Raw genomic sequence first — 21,971 nt, forward strand, 5'->3', positions numbered from 1 at the left:
AGTTACAGACAGAGAGAGAGAGAGACAGAGTGACAGAGAGACAGAGAGACAGACAGAGACAGAGAGACACACAGAGAGACAGACAGAGACAGAGAGACAGACAGAGACAGAGAGACAGACAGAGACAGAGAGACACACAGAGAGACAGACAGAGACAGAGAGACAGAGATGGCCTCTTCATGGATTGCAGAAAAAATGGGTGAGTAGAGCCGGGGAGGCGGGTCAGAAGTGTTGCATGGCGTGATTGGCATGGCGTGCTGTCAGCTTTCTGCAGCAGAGTATCAGAGTCTTACGAGAGGGACTTTTAGTGGAAGACCTCAAAGATGTTGTCCTTTTATGACAGACGTCCCGTCAAAGAAAACTCGTCTTGTTACACAGTTCATCAATAACCGAAGCTCCTCAGAAATGGAGGTGATGTTACTGATTTACAGTGTTTGATGAGAACCTCTATTTTCATTCGTTTAATGAGAATAAATCAGGTTCAAATCAACACGTTGCTTCTTTGTGTGATTGTTTGCTGCTGATGCAAACGAGATAAGTGCTTTGGGGCTCTCTGGATGTCGAGGTTAAAACAGCTGCTTCAAAAAGCTTCTGTTTGGAGCGCGAGTTCCTTCAGTCACACAAGCTGCTCATCAATGACATCACAGCTCTGAAGACGTTACGTTCTGGACTGAACAGCAACTTCCTGAAAAGTCAGGTCAGTGTTAAAGGTGCATTCTCTGTAGTGACCACCAGGGGGCGACTCATCTGGTCCTGTAGAAGTCCATGAGACAATGACTCAGTACATCTAGTACGTGATGGTCCATGTAGCGTCAAACAGACCATTGAGCAGGTTGTAGATCATCCATCTGTCAGAGAAAGTAACGATAAGAAACAATCTCGTTTGACTTTAATCAGCTAATTGGAGCTTCAAGTTGTCTCATCCTCTGAGGTCAACCCCACCCCTCTGGTGCTCCACCAAGGATGGATCTAACTCCTGGTTTCCATGTGGTCTGACTGTGGTGTCATTTGTCTTGCAGGAGACATGGTAGAGGACGCAGTGAAGAAGGCTCTCGGCAAGGAGGACAAGGACAAGGACAAAAACGAAGGAGGGATGTTCTCAAAGATCTTTAATAGAGACAATGACAACAACGACAAGAAGAAGAAGAAGAAGAGCGAGAAGGACAAAGACGACAAGAAGGACGGCTTCTTCTCAAAGATCTTTGACAGAGACGACGGCGAGGACAAGAAGGAGAGTAAATCTGGTTTCTCTGGTCTCTTCAGTGAGGGAGCTACGTCTGCAGGAGGCCACGACGAAGACAACATGGGCGGAGGAATGACACCACAAACTGTACAATTAAATGACGGAGGTACGTGATGTTCTCAGCCGCCGAATCAGAGAAACGATGGGACACGTCCATACGCGTGACAGCTACTTCATGAAGTCAAACCCATTTTCAAAATACTTCAAGAGACGTCTCAATAAAACCCTCCGCTGCTCTAGTGTCCCTCACAGGGCTTTATATACAACATATATCTGTATTATATATTATAATACATCATTACTGTATATATTCTAATAGATATAACTAAAGAAGAAGAAACAATGGAAAAAAACATGTGGACGAAGTGTAAACTAATTCCACCGATAATCATCTTCGTGTTTATGTTTCAGATTTGTTCGATGATCTGATGGATGTGGCCGAAGAAACATCAAGAGGGAAATAAAACGACATCGCGACCTCTGAAGAAACCCCCAGAAGATTCAGTCACCGAGAACAGTGACTGAACACATATTAATATATAGATGGATAGATTTGTATATTTCACATGTATTGCTCATCATTTCTCTAAAGAACCTCTTTCAGTCAGTCAAACGTAAACTGATCCTGGACGTTTCCCCTCAATCCGTATTAAACCCAAACATCTAAACATCAGGGATCTATTCAATCAAATTCAGTCCCACAGATAATTCTACGGACATTGTGTCTGTTGTTTGGACATCCAGGAACAATAGAGATTAGCCTTAGCTTAGCATAAAGCCAGGTGGAAGCGGCTAGCCTGGCTGTGTCCAGAGCTAAAGTTGTAAAGTTACACGTCTTCTCTTTGTCCACAAAGGGTTGAACTGGTGGTTAAATGGCCAATGCTAGGTGAGCTAACAGCTACACTGTGAGCATGAGAATATGTCATTAAGCAGTAAATTGATGGTCGGAGGGTAAATCAACTTAAAGTGGACGTGTTTTTACCTGTGTTGATATATAATAAAGAACTGAAATGGAGTGATTTCATTAAATACACAAATATTGTGCTGAACAACTGCTGGATGAACAGATCCATCCGGTAGCAGATGTTTGGGGATTCTGTTTACGTGTATGAATAAAGTTATTGTAAACAATTATTTACAATAAGTGTAAATAAACTAAATGCATTTTCAATGGACAAGAAGAAATCAATAAAGCATGAATACGTATTTGTTTACAGGGGATCACATGAAAAGGGAGAAAATAAACAGACAACAGCAGCATCTTGTGGTTTATGAATCTTTTATTAACGGAACAGTTCAACTTAGAGGGTTTAATCTGTTCCTCGCACGTTTTTGCTTGTGTTTTGGGACAAACTGAGGAGATCCCGCTGATCTTCACCCTTCGTCACTCAGCCGAAGGTCCAGCAGCGTGAAGTCCCGACTAAGGGGGACGCTGTTTTCGTCGCACGTGCAATCGCTCCGGACAGTGAGGATGAAGGTTTTCCTTGGGAGGGAAAGGAAGAACCGGATTCTCTCCGCCGCCACCTGGACATACTTCACCTCGGAGCCCGGAGCTGAGATATAGACAGGAGATACTTTTACTTTCCTGATCTCAAGCCACCTGGAAGCATCTCGGCAGAAACTCAGCCCGTGTCCCACCTGAGCTCCTGCTGAGTTTATCGGGCGGAGCCTCCAGGATCTCCTGAAGAGGAACCGGAGGAACCTGAACGCACACCTGACGGCTGCCCCGGCCACTCACAGTCAACACACCCGGCCTGAAATACACACATATTCACATACTCTATTTTAAGACCTATTTCAAAAAGGTTGAGTCCGCCTACTCGCAAAGATCCAACCACACAATCGGACGCTTTTGTTGTTCAAATATTTATTGAAATGTCTTTAAATACAGTGATTAACAAATGTTTAGGGCCCAAGCATCAGTGTAGCCAGGCCGAGAGGAGTCTTGTGAGAAGTTGGAATTATCATTTTTATTCCAAATGAATATCCTTTTTGGGGCCTTAATCATATCCCAAAACTCCCAAAATGTGGCATGCATATCAGGCTCAGGCTCTAACCCTCCACCTTGAATATTTAGATTTTAAAAATCTATATATTTTTCAACTTATTTTTTTTCCCCATGACATTTCTAGACACAATGTGTTCGAACATACACATGATTTTTTTTTAAAAACATTTGACTTCAACATTTTTGCCTTTTATATAATATTTTTTTTCTTTGACATAATATTTTGTCTTTTATGTGCATCAAAAATTCGATATTTTTATACTTTTTTCCTCCTTTAAATTTTTTTTAAAAAAAATTTTTTTGACCTTAGACATTTTGACTTTTGTTTTCAAAATATTTCTTTGCCTAATATTTTATATAAACATATTTTGACGTTTTTATATTTTTGACCAAATTTTAAAAAACGTTTTTCTTTTCACATTATTGAACCTACGGTTTTTAAAAAGGTTTTTAAAAACAACGATTTTTTTTTTTAAACTAATATATTTGGATTATTCTTCAAAACCTTTTTTGACCTACTATTTTTTTACTTTTTTTTACTTGACATTTTTTAACCTAACATGGTTTGACTTTTACAAGAAAATAATTTTGTCTAATATGCTTTGACGGTTTCTTCCATGACATTTTTTGATTTTTTTTCCCATGATACCTAACATTTTTGGACTAACGTTATTTGAGCTCATATTTTTTTACCTTTTTTGTGACATTTTTGTTTTAACATATTTGGACTATATTTTCAAGACTTTTTGTAATGTAAATTATTAGACTTTTTTTTCAGGAATATTTTTGGACTTTTTTTCAGAATTTATTTTCCAACTAATATTTTTTTAACCTTTTTTTCATGACATTTATTTGGACTACATTTTTAGTCCTTAGTATTTTTACATTTTTTAGTCTAAGTACCTGTAGTACCTGAAGCAGCTGTAGAAGTATTACCAGTAGTACCTGTAGTAGCGCCGTACAGTGGTGTTGGGCAGGCAGCGGTAACATGGCCCGTAGATGCCGTTTGCGTCGGTATCAAGTTCTGTGGAGCAGCGACCGCAGCCGGTGTAGGTGATGTCCCCGCTCAGCGCCGCAAGGATACCATCGAGCGGCGTGGAGCTGTCCAGGATCGGCTGAGGTGCATTTGGGGAAGGCGGAGAGTCCTGGAAGTGGAAAGCAGTGACCTGGACTCTGAGCTCCGCGTCACCTGATGGAGGACAGCATAAGAACTTAACTTAACTTTAGGGTGTCTGAGAATGAAAGTTTGGTTCTTATACTTTTTAGCATTTGTGTACTCTAACTTTCTTCTGGTGTACCTCAGGGTACACATGTATGTACTTTTTAATCTTGATACGTGTGTGGTGATCGTTGATGTTTAATTCCACCTGTATGTATCTTGGAGAGACCTGTGCTGTGCTTCATGGGAACATTTTTACTACATATACTGTTTAATACTATAACGTTTTATTCAAGCCTTCTTAATGCCCCATACTTTTTCTGGCATTACCACAGAGTTGGCATTTGTGGTTTTGTAGAGAAAAAGGCAGAAAGTTGCAGTTTAGCGAGTTTCAAACTGGAGATTGAGATTTCATAACCCATTTACATCAGCTGCTCTCTAACTCACCGCTGTACTTCTGAGACAGCAGCGTGTCAAGGTCCAGTTCCAGGCTGCCACCGTTTCCCGTTGGGAAGTGTGGCGGCCTGAAGAAGTCCTGCGCCCGGCGGTCGGCGGTATCCAGAGGCTGGGCCGAGCTCCAGGAGGTGGAATGCAGCTCGGCCAGGTCAGAGGTCAAGCCGTCCCTGACTAAAAGGAACCGAAACTCCCAGACAGCCGCTGGAGGACACGGAGGATCAGGGTTTTTTCAGGGGATTTTGGTGAATTAGTGCCTTCACAGGTATGCGTTTGTGTTTTTTGTACCTCGGTCTCTGTTGAAGCGGGGGAGCCAGTCCACAGCGGCTCCCCACAGCAGGAGCGCCCCCTGCTGGCCAAGCGGCTGCTCCACGGTCAGAACGGCCTGCAGCTGAACCGCTGACCTGAAGCGAGAATCCGCCTCACTTCTCCAAGCTAACAGGCGTCCAGTTTATCAACACAACAGACACCAAAAGGTCAAAACCCAACGATGCTTCTTCAGGCTGAATCCTTGTTTAATAAGTGTATAAGGTGTTTTATCTGTAAAGCCCTTGTCTTGGTTTATAGATCACTCCACATTTACGGCTCTTATTCTGTAAACACTTCATTTCCTGTCCAGGAGGTTTTTCCCAAATCAGGAGAGAAGTGTGTTTTCTTTCCGATCTGTTGATAATATGAAGACGATGTCTGCAGCGTGTAAATAAGGACAGAACCAGGACCAGAGAAACAGAAAATCCCCATAAAACTGTTGTACCTATGACCCGCTCACCTGTGCCGATGTCCGTGTGCGTGACTCGCAGCAGAGCGTGGACCAGCGTGTTGACCCGTAGTGACCTCAGGCAGGCGTAGGGGAGGCGGCTCAGGTCCTGAGGTGGGCAGAGGTTCAGAGACAGCAGCAGGGGGCGCCGCTCCCGAAGAAAAACACACAGAGACCTCAGAGAGTGAGCGTCGACATGCCGAGGAGCTGGAGAGAGACAGAGATCAGGTTGTGGTTGATCGGGGCGGGTTGAGGTTGATCGGGGCGGGTTGTGGTTGATCGGGGCGGGTTGTGGTTGATCGGGGCGGGTTGTGGTTGATCGGGGCGGGTTGAGGTCGATCGGGGCGGGTTGTGGTTGATCGGGGCGGGTTGTGGTTGATCGGGGCGGGCTGTGGTCGATCGGGGCGGGCTGTGGTCGATCGGGGCGGGTTGTGGTTGATCGGGGCGGGCTGTGGTCGATCGGGGCGGGTTGTGGTCGATCGGGGCGGGCTGTGGTCGATCGGGGCGGGTTGTGGTCGATCGGGGCGGGCTGTGGTCGATCGGGGCGGGTTGTGGTCGATCGGGGCGGGTTGTGGTTGATCGGGGCGGGCTGTGGTCGATCGGGGCGGGTTGTGGTCGATCGGGGCGGGCTGTGGTCGATCGGGGCGGGCTGTGGTTGATCGGGGCGGGTTGGGGTTGATCGGGGCGGGTTGATCGGGGCGGGTTGAGGTTGATCGGGGCGGGCTGTGGTCGATCGGGGCGGGTTGTGGTTGATCGGGGCGGGTTGTGGTTGATCGGGGCGGGCTGTGGTCGATCGGGGCGGGCTGTGGTCGATCGGGGCGGGTTGTGTTTGATCGGGGCGGGTTGTGGTTGATCGGGGCGGGTTGATCGGGGCGGGCTGTGGTTGATCGGGGCGGGTTGTGGTTGATCGGGGCGGGCTGTGGTTGATCGGGGCGGGTTGATCGGGGCGGGCTGTGGTTGATCGGGGCGGGTTGTGGTTGATCGGGGCGGGTTGTGGTTGATCGGGGCGGGTTGTGGTTGATCGGGGCGGGTTGAGGTTGATCAGGGCGGGTTGATCAGGGCGGGCTGTGGTTGATCGGGGCGGGTTGTGGTTGATCGGGGCGGGCTGTGGTTGATCGGGGCGGGTTGATCGGGGCGGGCTGTGGTTGATCGGGGCGGGTTGTGGTTGATCGGGGCGGGTTGTGGTTGATCGGGGCGGGTTGTGGTTGATCGGGGCGGGTTGAGGTTGATCAGGGCGGGTTGATCAGGGCGGGCTGTGGTTGATCGGGGCGGGTTGTGGTTGATCGGGGCGGGCTGTGGTTGATCGGGGCGGGTTGAGGTTGATCGGGGCGGGCTGTGGTTGATCGGGGCGGGTTGTGGTTGATCGGGGCGGGTTGTGGTTGATCGGGGCGGGTTGAGGTTGATCGGGGCGGGCTGTGGTTGATCGGGGCGGGTTGTGGTTGATCGGGGCGGGTTGTGGTTGATCAGGGCGGGCTGTGGTTGATCGGGGCGGGTTGTGGTTGATCGGGGCGGGTTGTGGTTGATCGGGGCGGGTTGTGGTTGATCGGGGCGGGTTGTGGTTGATCGGGGCGGGTTGTGGTTGATCGGGGCGGGTTGTGGTTGATCGGGGCGGGCTGTGGTTGATCGGGGCGGGTTGTGGTTGATCGGGGCGGGTTGTGGTTGATCGGGGCGGGTTGTGGTTGATCGGGGCGGGTTGTGGTTGATCAGGGCGGGCTGTGGTTGATCGGGGCGGGTTGTGGTTGATCGGGGCGGGTTGTGGTTGATCGGGGCGGGTTGTGGTTGATCGGGGCGGGTTGTGGTTGATCAGGGCGGGCTGTGGTTGATCGGGGCGGGTTGTGGTTGATCGGGGCGGGCTGTGGTTGATCGGGGCGGGTTGTGGTTGATCGGGGCGGGTTGTGGTTGATCGGGGCGGGTTGAGGTTGATCGGGGCGGGTTGTGGTTGATCGGGGCGGGTTGAGGTTGATCGGGGCGGGCTGTGGTTGATCGGGGCGGGTTGTGGTTGATCGGGGCGGGCTGTGGTTGATCGGGGCGGGTTGTGGTTGATCGGGGCGGGTTGTGGTTGATCGGGGCGGGTTGTGGTTGATCGGGGCGGGCTGTGGTTGATCGGGGCGGGTTGGACTCTGTTGGAGTCCGTCGTACCTGGCGGCGAGGCGGAGGCGGTGATCTGTCCCAGGTTGAGCAGTTTGCTGGTGAAGGTGGACTGCAGCACCGTCTCTCCCCTCCACCTGTCTTCATTCACCTGTAGACCTGAAAGGAGACCACAAAGGCTTTGGTCTGGTGGAGTCCCAGCTTCCTATATGTTGGGCCCTCGAATTTTATTTTCCTTAAAACATCAGCATTGTCAACTCAAATCTAATTGAAGTCCACATGAAGAAAACAATCTAAACCCAAGCTGTCGGGATGTCCTGTGGACAGTGAGAAACGTATTATTAAAAGGAGTCTTTATAAATGTCCTAATGATCTTTGATCGTAAACATCCCTAAACTCTAATTTGGCCTTTGTTTTTTTTACAGCTAAACAACGTAAATAACTGTTTTGATGTCTTTCAGTCAGGCTTTGGACACACAGACAGGTGGACAGACAGGTAGAGAGCTTACGAGACTCTTGGCTGCTTCAGATAAAGACTGAAGACTTTTCTTTTTGCTGCCTTTAATTGAACTGAATGCTTTTTGCTGTTTATGTGTTTAATTAACTGAAACTTGTAATGTTATCTTAATGTCTGTTTTCACTAAATTTCCTTTTCTTTTCCTTGATGTTTAAATGGTTTAATGTGACGTCGTTGTGGAGCGGCCTTACCTCGCCCTGCGTTCATCCCCCAGCGACACCGACCAACTCCAGCCTTTCCACCTGTTTTGAGACATCCTCCACATTTATGTACCTGTGATGAGCAGAAGGTCTCCAGGACTGACAGTCAACGCCCAGAACGCCGCCCGGCGCCACAGCACCACCTTCATCTCCACGCCCGATTGGTCCGTCACCACGATGGACGCCAGAGGGACGCAGGTTCCCCTAGCCGCCCCGGACTTCACCTTCAGTCCAACAAATCGAACGCGTTACCTCCAGCGGGTGTGATGCAAATCGTTTGTCAGTTAGAAGAACGAAAAGAGGCTTTCAACATTTTATTCTAGTCAAAATTCTAGCCTCTTATTTTAGTCCCAAGTTTTAGGCCCGCTAGTTGTGTGTTTCCAGTCGTTCTTCCACTTAATAATAACTCAACATCAAGTCAGGACATTCCAAAACCCTTTCATCTAGCGCCACCAGCGGGTCAACTTGTGACATGTCCCCAATACTTTGGTTTGTGAGAAGTGAAGACCTTCATCAGGGTAGCTGGACTCTCTAATGATGTTAGCCTGCTAACTAGCATTACATGCTAGTTATGCGTAGTGTAACATCAGCAAGAATTGTGCATATTAGCAGAATTGCTCCAAAAACTATTTTTATAGGGGACATATTATGAAAACCTGCAGGTTTTGGATTCCTCTTTGGATTATTGGGTGAAACAGACAACATGGGCCATAAAACGCTCGACTCGAGATCGAGATCGGTCTGGTTAGGGAGGGGGAGGGGCTTAAAGAGACTACAGGAATATTCACACAGGCAATACGAGAAAAACAATATGCTTTTTAACATCAAAGCATGTGAACGTGTTCAAGTGGAAACCCTAAATACAAGTATGAGTCTTACTTCAGTCCTTTATAGCTTAAGATAAAAAGCATTTGATCTCACCTTCACCTCCTTCAGGTGACAGGGGTGAACCACCGCCACCAGAACGGAGAGCCGAAACCCCCGTTTGTCACATCGGACCAGAAGTGTGGTGGGACCTTGGAGCCCCGCGGGGGGGTTGTCGGGCTCTTTGGTCCTGGCGTTTAATAAGAGTCTAGCCCTCTTGAGACCAGGTTTGGGAGGAGAGCCTCGAGGGGTCCTAGACTCCTGCGGCTCGGCCTCCTGGGAGCAGAGCACACCGTCCGTGGTGGCCTCGACCACCACGCCCCCTTCCTCCACCCTCGGGAGCACGGGACGGGGTTGGCTAAGGAGCTCGCCGGTGGCCTCGGGTGACGGCGTTGCGGGGCCGAAGAGCTCCGGGGTGCCGGAGGAGACGGAGGGAGGTGTTTGGCCGTCCTTGGGGGGGGTCTGAGGAGGTGGGGTTGATTGGACTCCCCCGCTTCCTCTCAGCATGAGCGCCTGACTCAGGGTCCAGGTGGTGAGGTACTGAGTGCGGGCTGACAGGGGAGCAGCGTCAGGCAACGGCCGCTGCTCAGAGCCGCGTGGAGGTTCTGGGTTCACTGGTTCTGGTTGAGCTGCGGGGAAACAGCTGTCAAGATACTCAAGAACCGAAGCCGAACACTGGTCGTCCTGTCCGGCGTCCGGCTCGTCTTCTCTCCTCAGGAATCCGTCTGCAGGTCTGAGATCGGCGGCCTGGATTAGACCACTCGACGTGCAGCGCTTGGCGCCTTTGTCCTCTCTGTATCCTGGTTCCTCCAGACGACCATCTCCAGCTTCCCCTGAACAAAACGCAAGTTATTTGTAGTTTTTTATTTATTTTTGGAGAACATATATTTTAGTTATCGATGTAGCTCTCATGTTTGCACAGTAAATATAAAGCTGCAACCGGCAGCTGGTTAGCATAGCTTAGCATGAACACTGGAAACAGGGGAACAGCTGGCCTGGCTCTAAAGGGAAATAAATCCAGCTCCTAGAATGAGTTATAAATTTATAACTATTCCCATTCCTACCAAAACAATGACATGGTATAAAGAACTAAGCGTGGCACTAGTGTGCAGATGGTTGTGGAAATTGACACAGAACAGAGAGAGAAGAACTGTTTAAAATAAAATAAAAATAACATCTTTCCCTGTTGGGTCCCTGAATGCCTCACCTGCCGCTGGACTCAGGCGCCCATCCCGCCAGGTGAGCTCCAGGTGTCTCCACTCGTCAGGGCGACGCTCCTCCCCCTGCCCCCCACCTGCCGACGCCGAGGAGGGAGGCGGAGCCCCCAGGAAGACGTGAACCGTCCGCCGCTCGCACATGCTGAGGAGGAAGAGTTCAATGGTGGCTAAATGACGTGTTATCGTGTTTTAACGGGTTCTTCAACGTCTGACCGTTAAAAGTGTTTCACCCTTTATTCAGCAAACAGAGCTTCAACATCAGCCCTCAACCATCAGATCCACCTGACCACCATATTTATAAAGGTCTTTACTTACTTTTAAAAGCTGCTAAGTATTTGTACTTGGAAGAACAACTACTCCCCGCCACAGGAACCATTGATTAAAGTGGTGATTTAATAAGAACCTCATTAAGGTTCCCTGCAGAAGAAGAAGGTTACTCACTGAAGCCCCTCTGTGACCCCAGAAGACTCACGTGCAAGAGAGATTTTGATTTCCAAACGGAAAATTTCGCCGAAAAGCAACAAGTTTTCAGGTATAATTTATGTTCAATAAGAAACACCTATATTTTTCTGTTAAAATGAACAAAGTTGTACATTAAATGTGATTATTTGGACACTCCAAAAAGTACGTGCTTTTATTTTGGTTGCTGGAACCGGATGTTTAAAGTGTACCAATTACAGCTTAAACCATAAAACTACAGCAAACGTCAAATAAGTGAAAAAGCAGACGCGTCGGAGGCGAAACGTTCCGTATCTTCGTGTTCAGTCCGCGTCCCTTTCGGTGTCTTTTAGGTGCAACTAGGTGCAACTTCTAGCGGCTTTAAAGCGACGCAGTGGCGGTTTGACTCGCGAGTCTCGTCGTGTCGCTTCTCGCGCCGCTTCCGCACTGCTCGCATTCACCGCCCGGAGCCTCCCGCGCCGCCCGCCCGCCACTCACCTCGCCGACTCCCGTCAAAGCGGCTGAAATGTACCGGTACCTCGGCCGGCGGCTCTGCCGGGCAGCGGGCGGCGTCCCGGCCCCGGGTGCCTCCGCCGCGGACTCGGCTCCCCCCGCGTCCGCCTCCCTGCCGCGGCGGCGCGGCTACAGCCAGGCCGCGGACCGAGACGACGACCCGAACTTCTTCGCCATGGTGGAGGGCTTCTTCGACCGCGGGGCCGCCATCGTGGAGGACCAGCTGGTGGAGGGCCTGCGGAACCGCGAGAGCGCCGAGCAGAAGCGGAAGCGCGTCCGCGGCATCCTGCGCATCATCAAGCCGTGTAACCACGTCCTGAGCGTCTGCTTCCCCATCAAGAAGGACAGCGGCGAGTGGGAGGTGATCGAGGGCTACCGGGCTCAGCACAGCCAGCACCGGACCCCCTGCAAGGGAGGTGAGCCGTCAGGGTCAATCATCCCTAATAAAAATCATCCGTTTGTAAAATGTAAGAAAATATGAAGAAAACGTCCTGAGATCATCAGTAAATATAGATTTTTAAAATAGTGACTTACTTATTCATTGTAAGTCACCGGTAGTCAATAGAACAGGTTAACAGGTACATTTACACACATATTGTTCAAGTTGGAGATACTGTAGTACTAGTTTGTATTTGTAAGCCAGTTAAATAAATACCAAACTTATTAAGAAAAAAAGTGCTACAAATATGTGTATTTGATCATTGTATTGATAATATGACCCTTAAGAGGGGCCCGACCCTTAGTTTGGACACCATTTAACTAATTCAATTCCAAATCCAAAATGATCGAGTAGAGAGCTTTGGTTTTATGAGGTATTTCTACTTCCTCTGTAGAATGTATGTAAGATATGTTCATAGTTAGACTGTGGTGTGTCTTTAAAGTGACTATAACAAACACAGTAGCAGCTAGAACATATGAACCGGTCTAAGTCTGGTCCTGGTCCTGTGAGAACCCTGTCAGAGCTGCAGTAAGGTCTGGTGGTAGAAGCAGTACCGCGGTGGTCCACAGGGGGCGCCACTACAGGGCGGTTCTGAGGAGCAAATCCAGCGTTCTGATTGGTTGAGGGTGAGTCACGAGGTGGACTTGTGTAGTACCTGTTCACGTTGACCTGAGCGTATCACTGTGCACTCAAAAGCAACACGTTAGATTTTGTGCGACCGGAAATCCCACAAATGATCAGTTTCTGATGCGAACTTTCGTAACCGGACAATTAAGGTGGACGTCGTGTGAATGAATGAGATGGTGCGAGATCTGACAAGAAGACCCGATGCTGTTTACTGCACCTACGGGGACTATTTACCTGTAGACGCCTGACATGAAACACACAACGTTCGGTGGCTACAACTGTGCTGTAAGGCAGCTATTAACAACTAGTATAATTCTGCTGGTAACTGTATTGTAAAAGCAATACGGTGCGTGAGGCAGTTTGAGTGTTGCAACAGAACCCATGAACCGTTCCATTAGTGAAGATAAAGTACAGCCTCAAGTACCTTGACTTTAAACGTAGTTGACAACAAGACTTTGCTCAGCTGGATGCAGCTGGTTGGGAACATCGTCTGCCAGAAACATGGACATAAAATGTTCTGTTTAATAAATACAATATGTAATAAATAGATTTTTGATAAGACAATGTATGTATCAATTTTTGAGCTGAGTGGCTGCTGAAATACTGGTTTAACTTTAGTTTTTATACTTTTATTGAGTGAAAGTTCATTAAAAGTTTCATCACCCGACAGGCGCAGCGCATTGGGGCGGGACTTGGAAAGGCCCCGCCCCTTGTGCCAGGTGTGTGTGTGTGTGTGTGTGTGTGTGTGTGTGTGTGCGCGTGTGTTTGTTCTGGAGGTGAGTGTCCTGTGGAGCTCTGGAGTCGTTCCTCTCAGCGGTTATTGATCAGAGGGGATCAATAGGTGGAGGACGGGTCGGCCTGATCCAGGTTTCAACATGTGTGAATTCTCCGTTGTGTGTGTGTGTGTGTGCGCACACTTTAGTGTTAACCACATACAGTAGTACCCCTCACGTTAGGTCATGGGCGGGTGGAGGTCTACAGGTGTGTAGGCTCCGCCCACTAGCCAGAGTTGTTAAAGATAAAAAGTGATGGACAGATGTTTAGTGATGCAGCAGTGTGACGCCTTGATTATGATTTTAGGAAGGAAAACGTTCTGCTTTAGAAGTGTTTTTATATTTATTTGATATTTACACAGTGCTTGTATCTGCATTGCAACCTGTTAATGATGTTTAGAACAGTCCTTCAGTCAGTTCATACATTTGTTCATTTAAACGCTGTTTTGTTACTTTCTGTCTGAATGATGTGTTTTTAACTTCATACTTCTCTGATTATTAGTTTGCTCTTTAGTTCAAACGTGCTCCGCCAACAGCAGGCTTGTTTGTGATTGGTCAGAAGCTGATAGCCACGCCCCCTTTGTACAGGCGCTAGTTGTTGGTTAATCCAGATGGCCTAACGATAACCAGGTGTGTTGACTTCACTTCTTGGTCCAGCCTCTGGTCTACCTAGAATATCATCATCGTCGTTTTCATTATTAGTGTAATAAAATGGTACAACGTGGTAATAGTACTGTGGCTGAAGTAGAAGATCCCTCCTCTTCAGTCCCCGAGGACGTGGATGCTGTTGCTTCTCTCAGGGGAGAACAACCAAAAATATTTAAACTAGTTTGCAAAAAGAAAAAATTGAAAATGTACAAAACGGCAAAATGAATCTGTCTGTCTGTCACTTTTTCTATGCACAGAAATTCAATTTGCTTGATTTGACGATTCTGATTCTACTTTTTATTTAAGATCAAGACCCACACCCAATTTTAATTGGCTTAAAATGAATCATCGTTGGTACAACCAGGCTGCTAAGGTTCAGTTTGGTCCCGGTGGACCACCTGGACTAGAGGTCCTGGTCTTTAGTTCTCAGTGTGTTACATGTGACCGTCCGTGTGTTCCAGGTATCCGTTACAGTAGTGACGTGTCTGTGGACGAGGTGAAAGCTCTGGCCTCACTCATGACCTACAAGTGTGCTGTGGTCGGTGAGTAGACGCTCAAACCTACAGAACCAAGTCTGAACCTGCAACCGGTCTAGCAGGGTGGATCAAAATGTCTTAGCATGCAAAGTCCCAAAGGCACATCAAGAAGTCCTCACACACACAACCAGGTCATCAACAAGGTTTTATAGGTCAATGAATGTTACTTTTGATGCATAACAGTAAAGATAAAAAGTCTTAATCCAGAATCAATAATATAAATCCTGTTTAGAAAGAAGCTGATTTAATGTGCACATGTTTTTTTTATTATATTATTAAAGCTGCTGTTACATTTAAGTGATGTGTTCCAGATGTGCCATTTGGTGGTGCCAAAGCCGGAGTGAAGATCAACCCGAGGAACTACTCCGTAAGTTTGACCGTGCAAACGTTGAGTCATTGGGAGGAGGGCAAAACCACAGAAGAAGTCAAGCGAACATGACAATCTAATCCCAAACCACACACACACACACACACACATGTGTTTTCTATCTCATTCTGTTAACACTATTTTTCCTCTGAGATGTTCTGAAGTTAGCTTAGCTTAGCATAACATTTAGTGTTATTAGAAGATATTTAAATGTTGTTTTCTATTTGTGTTTTTAGGACAACGAGCTGGAGAAAATAACCCGGAGGTTCACCATCGAGCTCGCCAAGAAGGGCTTTATCGGTCAGTCATGGAGTCGTGTTAATGAAATGAATCGGTATTGATAACGGGGAGTCGTGTTAATGAAATGAATCGGTATTGATAACGGGGAGTCGTGTTAATGAAATGGATCAGTATTGATAACGGGGAGTCGTGTTAATGAAATGGATCAGTATTGATAACGGTGAGTCGTGTTAATGAAATGGATCAGTATTGATAACGGGGAGTCGTGTTAATGAAATGGATCAGTATTGATAACGGGGAGTCGTGTTAATGAAATGGATCAGTATTGATAACGGGGAGTCGTGTTAATGAAATGGATCAGTATTGATAACGGGGAGTCGTGTTAATGAAATGGATCAGTATTGATAACGGGGAGTCGTGTTAATGAAATGAATCAGTATTTAGCAGCTGGCGATCAACTTGGCCCTGCTTGGCTAAATAACAAGCTAACGGCTAACGGAGTTACATTGTGATGCCTTCACACCCATTCAGTAAAAACCAGTCTTCGGTTAAAGGTGAATCCCAACGTGTTGAAACGTAATCTTTTGTAAAGTAACTTTTAATAGATCCAGATGTTCTCAGTCGCAACAGAAGATATTGGGATTATATTTGAGTCCAGCAGCGTCAGATTAGAAGTTATCAGAAGATACTCTACTTAAGAAAAAAACGGCTCCATTAACGTATGTTCCTGAACGTAGCAACACGACAGAAGAAGTTCATGCAGCTACGCCCTGGTCGTCTTCTTCTGTGGTGTATTCTAGTAATGCACCATGTCTCACTCTCTATTAGATCTACCCTCCCTGTGCTCGGGTTGAATATTCAATGCACTTTCATTGAGGACGAGACACCGATGTTACCGTGGAATAATAAACTTGTGTCTGTGGTCCTCAGGACCCGGCATCGACGTTCCTGCTCCCGACATGAGCACCGGGGAGCGGGAGATGTCCTGGATCGCAGACACCTACGCCACCACCCTGGGCCACAACGTGAGTCTGAGGGCCGATGCTCGGGGGTTTGATGCTCACACCAGGTGAGCGAGGACCACCAGAGACCGGAAGCTGCTTCTTCTGCATGAACCTGGGGAGAGAAGACTAACCGGAGTCCTGAGCGATGAAGACGAGGGAACGCCGATTGTGTTGAGGAATTCTATTGAGTCTCATCGGAGCAGCCGCTGAGGAAAAAGCAGGAAGTTTCTGACGGCGTTTTAAACATGTCTTTTTTTTTTTTTTTTTCTCCCACTCACTCCTCCAGGACATCAACGCTTACGCCTGCGTCACCGGGAAGCCCATCAGCCAGGGAGGAATCCACGGGCGCATCTCCGCCACCGGCCGGGGGGTCTTCCACGGCATCGAGAACTTCATCAACGAGCCGGCCTACATGAACCAGCTGGGGATGTGTCCCGGCTTCCAGGACAAGACCGTCGTCATCCAAGTATGAGCCACAGGACGCCGTCAAACGTCCACATTTAACCATCACTTAATGTCTCTATGCAACCAGGGGACGCACAATTCTGTCAGGAGGACTGTAAGCAAAACCAATATGGCCGATATCTTCACAATAACATGAAAACATTGTCCAGCTGACACTCTGCACCAAGCATCATGATGTCAACAATGAGTCCCCCCCTGTCTGGTCCAATCAGAGTCCTCCTCCTCAGAGTCCCCCCCCGTCTGGTCCAATCAGAGTCCTCCTCCTCAGAGTCCCCCCCCGTCTGGTCCAATCAGAGTCCTCCTCCTCAGAGTCCCCCCCCGTCTGGTCCAATCAGAGTCCTCCTCCTCAGAGTCCCCCCCCGTCTGGTCCAATCAGAGTCCTCCTCCTCAGAGTCCCCCCCCGTCTGGTCCAATCAGAGTCCTCCTCCTCAGAGTCCCCCCCCGTCTGGTCCAATCAGAGTCCTCCTCCTCAGAGTCCCCCCCCGTCTGGTCCAATCAGAGTCCTCCTCCTCAGAGTCCCCCCCCGTCTGGTCCAATCAGAGTCCTCCTCCTCAGAGTCCCCCCCCCGTCTGGTCCAATCAGAGTCCTCCTCCTCAGAGTCCCCCCCCGTCTGGTCCAATCAGAGTCCTCCTCCTCAGAGTCCCCCCCCGTCTGGTCCAATCAGAGTCCTCCTCCTCAGAGTCCCCCCCCGTCTGGTCCAATCAGAGTCCTCCTCCTCAGAGTCCCCCCCCGTCTGGTCCAATCAGAGTCCTCCTCCTCAGAGTCCCCCCCCGTCTGGTCCAATCAGAGTCCTCCTCCTCAGAGTCCCCCCCCCCCCGTCTGGTTCAATCAGAGTCCTCCTCCTCAGAGTCCCCCCCCCCCGTCTGGTTCAATCAGAGTCCTCCTCCTCGGAGCCCCCCCCCCCCGTCTGGTCCAATCAGAGTCCTCCTCCTCGGAGTCCCCCCCCCCGTCTGGTTCAATCAGAGTCCTCCTCCTCGGAGTCCCCCCCCCCGTCTGGTCCAATCAGAGTCCTCCTCCTCAGAGTCCCCCCCCGTCTGGTCCAATCAGAGTCCTCCTCCTCAGAGTCCCCCCCCCCCCGTCTGGTTCAATCAGAGTCCTCCTCCTCAGAGTCCCCCCCCCCCGTCTGGTCCAATCAGAGTCCTCCTCCTCGGAGCCCCCCCCCCCGTCTGGTCCAATCAGAGTCCTCCTCCTCGGAGCCCCCCCCCCCGTCTGGTCCAATCAGAGTCCCCCCCCGTCTGGTCCAATCAGAGTCCCCCCCCGTCTGGTCCAATCAGAGTCCCCCCCCGTCTGGTCCAATCAGAGTCCCCCCCGTCTGGTCCTGGATCTCCATCTCGATGGCTGCTGATGAATAGATGCAGCAGCAGCTCTGTTCCTCCAGTCTGCTTATTAGAATCCTCTTTATCTTCAGCTCTTTCTGACACACATTCATCTGCCACTGAAAATAGTCCTGAACAAAGTTCCTGTGTCTTTTGTTTGAGGAGCAGCAGTTTGAGGGGCGGACCGGTAGAACCGGTAAGAACCGGTCGGGGTTGTTTACTAACAACGGGCTCCTTCGCCCTCAGCGATGACTCCACTTAAACCACAGGATTAGCATTACACATTTAAAATGACTCATTCTTTTATGGTGATGTTTTTTTGGCCAGTTTAGACGACAAAGTTGTCCTGAGCAAGAAGTAAGTTTTAATTTGTTAATCCCACCGTTTAATAGACACCCACAATGCAACAGGAAAATGAGGAGGCGTTCCTTAGCGTGTTTGCTAGCAGGTCTGTGAGGCTGTACTTTAGCTAAATGCTAACGTCAGCCGGCGGGATCCATGTTCATTGTCCTAGCTTAGCGTGTTAGCATACTCGTGCTCATTATTTCATTCTATTTAATGACTTTATTCATTTTTATGGATTTGGTCACAAACAACTGACAAACTGCAACAATTTAATTATAAAAATTCCACTTTTTACTGCTTCTACACGTTAATTTGGGTCTCTGGTCAACAGACCCCACGAATGACTCATTAGCATTGAAGCAACAGGCACTGGGTGGACGGCTGTTTCTAACATATTCTGTTTTAAATGATCCTTTGACCAAAGTATGTTACACACATTTCATTACGACCCCAAGGAACCACATCAACTTGTGTCTGCAGGGTTTTGGTAACGTGGGTCTTCACTCCATGCGCTACCTTCACCGCTCGGGGGCCAAGTGCGTCGGCATCGGAGAGATGGATGGAAACATCTGGAACCCCAACGGCATCGACCCCAAAGAGCTGGAGGACTACAAACTGGTCTGTACATGTGGTAAAGTGACTGGTACTACATACTGGTCACTACTTTGACCAATAGGACTTCAGTGTTGAAGTTCTCAATCATCATCCAGTAGTACAACGGACCAGAACTCCACCTGCTGGGTTATTGGTGACACTACAGCAAAGACACTGGTTTTACTTACTGAATATAATTAGGATCATTAGTGAAGTAAGTGTGTGTCTGTTGGACCAGCTGACCGACGGTTCTTCCTCCAGGAGCACGGGACCATCGTCGGGTTCCCCAACGCAGCTCCGTACGCAGGACCGATCCTGGAGGCGGACTGTGACATCCTGATCCCAGCGGCCAGCGAGAAGCAGCTGACCAAGAGCAACGCCCACCAGATCAAGGCCAAGGTAGCGATCAATAGCCATCATCCGATCGCCTGATCAGCCTGATCAGCCGATGGCAGATGGAATCTCTGTGTAGAAGCCGATTCCGTGGATCGCTCTTCTGAGAACGTCTTTTTGCTGAACACGTAATCGTTGGTAACCTGGAGAGCATAGTTACGCCGGCTGTGTCCGCCTCCCTGTTTTTTCCCATCATGCCTCAGTAACGGTCTGGTGTGCTTTAGATCATCGCAGAGGGAGCGAACGGCCCGACGACGCCCGAAGCCGACCGCATCTTCCTGGAGAGGAACATCATGGTGATCCCGGTCAGTGGCCCAGATGTTCTTCTGCTCCCTCTCCTCGTTTCCTTCTATCCTGCACTCGTTCCCTCTGTCCTCGTCTCCTCGTTTCATCTCCTCTCCCCTCGTCTCCTCTCTCAGGACATGTACCTGAATGCGGGCGGGGTGACGGTGTCCTACTTCGAGTGGTTGAAGAATCTGAACCACGTCAGTTACGGTCGGCTCACCTTCAAATACGAGCGAGACTCAAACTACCACCTGCTGAGTGAGTGAACCAGAGACCTTATTGATCGTCGATCATCGATCGATCGACTCAGAGAGGGTGACTGTTCCTCCCCCTCCTCAGTGTCTGTTCAGGAGAGTCTAGAGAGGAAGTTCGGGAAGCATGGCGGCGCCATTCCCATCGTCCCCACCGCCGAGTTCCAGGCCCGGGTCGCTGTGAGTACTCTCCTCCTACTACTAGTACTACTACTACTAGTACTACCACGTATACAACCACTACCACGTCGTCTTCTGCTGTGAAACGTGTGTTTTGTTTTCAGGGAGCTTCTGAGAAAGACATCGTCCACTCGGGGTTAGCTTTCACCATGGAGCGCTCTGCCAGGGTAACACACACGCGCGCACACACACACACACACGTGTGTGAATGTGACATACAATCACACAATCTGTAACTTTATGTCCTTTCCTTTCTCAACATTGTCCCTGTCCTCCCTCCTTGTCTCGTTCTCTACGTCCTCCCTCCTTGTCTCCTTCTCTACGTCCTCCCATGCAGCAAATCATGAGGACAGCCAACAAGTACAACCTTGGTCTGGACTTGAGGACGGCGGCGTACGTCAACGCCATCGAGAAGGTCTTCCGGGTCTACAACGAGGCCGGCCTCATCCTCACCTAGAGGCCCGTCTCTGTACCCGTCCTCTTTCTGCGTCCTCATCTCCTCTGGAGGACGTCTTGGGTTTACAGATCTTTGTATCTCTGTTTCCTTTCCTTCTCCTCTTCAACCAAAGGACTTTCCGGTTTCACAGCTTTATAGGCGTGTTTTTATAAAATATAAGCATAAATATAAAAGTTTCTATGGGACATTTTTGAATATATATAAAAGCTTTTCACTGTTAGTGGCCAGAAGTGATCAGATGTGTGATCCATTATTGGATTATTGATCGGTTTATCCTGAAGTTCATCATGATCCCAGTTACATTATTTTAGTCATAGAATCATTTGATGGATCTATATAGTTAAATAACTACATCTATGTAGTTAAATAACTATATAGATGTGTAATTAGTGGTTCTTGATCAATATCTAATCTCATGCGGTCACTTTTGTCCACTCGGTGAATGTTGTTACTCGTCTTGTTTGTGTTTACATGGAACTCAGGTGGTGGTTATTAAAGGGTCATTATGGGATGTTGATGTGTTTACTTCAGTGATGATCTCTTATGTGTAACATAAACAGATGCATCGTGTTCAAAGAAGAATAAACACTGCGATTCAAATGAGGTCACAAATGACTGCGTTGCCGTGACAACCGGTATCCTGCTTCACGAAGCAACGCAGGTTTTTATCATTTTCAGAATCTAAAAGATGTAAAATGTGTCTCGATCTCAATTTCTACAACAAACGCGTCAAACGTTTTTTTTGTTTTAAGGTCTGAGATTTGTATTTTCAAGAAAAAAAGAATAAATCTATTTTTGAGTTGTCCGTTTCCTATAAACAAGCTTTCACCACTGCAGTGACCTTTTTTTGTATTTTTGATATCGCTGATGTTGATGCCGCTGAGTGACGTCTGCGTTGCCACGGTAACGCTGCCTTGTTGCTCTTCGGCTCTGGTTTGTCTTTATCTTTTTATTCCTCTGTGCGAATGTTACAGCAGAAATAAAGCACAAATAAAAGTCACATGGTCAAGTGTGAAACGTTTGTGGTTTTTGTCATCTCTTCATCTGAAGTTAAAGTGTTTTTTTGTCAATAATTCATCTGAAATCAGTCACTGATTATTTCAGTGACACTAAATGTGTGAATCCTCTTGAATGTTTGTTGTCTCGTGATGGTCTTTGTTTGTCGTGTCGAACCTCTAAGTAAACATTTGAGGTTTTAAAATGATGAAATGATACCTTTTGACGTACTATCTCATTATATTGACTAGTCATGACTATTTACATTATTGAGCTTCCATACAATCTTACTTTTATCAAATCTTTAAATTAAGAACTTTATCAGAAGTAGGACTTAATTTTTAGCTAAAAAACTCACTAATTTGCAGTAATTCGGTAATATCAATGCATATATTAGTAGTATAGTATATTTGATCTTGTCAAAGTAGGCGGGGCTCTGCTGCGGCCTCCACCAATCAGCGAGCTGCATTGGTGATACGCTGCCGGAATTCCCCTCGAGCTCCGGGGCTTTCCACTGACTGACAACACCACCAAGGTGCTTCCGGTTAAGAAAGCTGTCTTTCAATATAAAAGTGCCTGTTTACTCGAAAACCTCGAA

At 48.1% G+C, this 21,971-nt stretch overlaps 3 protein-coding genes across 4 annotated transcripts; 2 read left to right on the forward strand and 1 right to left on the reverse strand.

The window, feature by feature from the left end:
* The first annotated feature begins 28 nt into the window (after window positions 1-28).
* Window positions 29-2,503, forward strand: LOC144409455 (uncharacterized). Its single transcript, XM_078104338.1, has 4 exons — window positions 29-90; window positions 141-199; window positions 1,020-1,349; window positions 1,655-2,503. The coding sequence occupies exons 2-4, from the start codon at window positions 169-171 to the stop codon at window positions 1,705-1,707; spliced, it is 414 nt and encodes a 137-aa protein (XP_077960464.1). The 5' UTR covers window positions 29-90; window positions 141-168; the 3' UTR covers window positions 1,708-2,503.
* A 2-nt stretch (window positions 2,504-2,505) lies between these two features.
* Window positions 2,506-11,815, reverse strand: shld2 (shieldin complex subunit 2). Of its 2 annotated transcripts, none has more exons than XM_040178222.2 (11): window positions 11,443-11,815; window positions 10,497-10,648; window positions 9,347-10,122; window positions 8,499-8,649; window positions 7,760-7,867; window positions 5,633-5,827; window positions 5,152-5,298; window positions 4,858-5,067; window positions 4,197-4,440; window positions 2,882-2,997; window positions 2,506-2,796 (listed from the first exon to the last, which is right to left on the reverse strand). In XM_040178222.2, exons 2-11 carry the CDS (start codon window positions 10,645-10,647, stop codon window positions 2,618-2,620), a joined length of 2,277 nt encoding a protein of 758 aa, XP_040034156.2. In that variant the 5' UTR covers window position 10,648; window positions 11,443-11,815; the 3' UTR covers window positions 2,506-2,617. The 2 variants fall into 2 exon arrangements, with proteins under 2 accessions (XP_040034156.2, XP_040034157.2); XM_040178223.2 differs by having other exon boundaries at window positions 11,483-11,707.
* On the forward strand, window positions 11,471-21,394 carry LOC120820466 (glutamate dehydrogenase, mitochondrial). The gene is made up of 13 exons (XM_040178224.2): window positions 11,471-11,873; window positions 14,406-14,486; window positions 14,792-14,847; window positions 15,084-15,147; window positions 16,018-16,112; window positions 16,378-16,557; window positions 18,698-18,835; window positions 19,073-19,210; window positions 19,429-19,509; window positions 19,624-19,747; window positions 19,829-19,920; window positions 20,025-20,087; window positions 20,258-21,394. Exons 1-13 carry the CDS (start codon window positions 11,471-11,473, stop codon window positions 20,375-20,377), a joined length of 1,635 nt encoding a protein of 544 aa, XP_040034158.2. The 3' UTR covers window positions 20,378-21,394.
* The last annotated feature ends 577 nt before the right edge of the window (window positions 21,395-21,971 follow it).

Source organism: Gasterosteus aculeatus, chromosome 6, assembly GCF_964276395.1.
Source record: "Gasterosteus aculeatus chromosome 6, fGasAcu3.hap1.1, whole genome shotgun sequence".
Taxonomy (NCBI): domain Eukaryota; kingdom Metazoa; phylum Chordata; class Actinopteri; order Perciformes; family Gasterosteidae; genus Gasterosteus; species Gasterosteus aculeatus.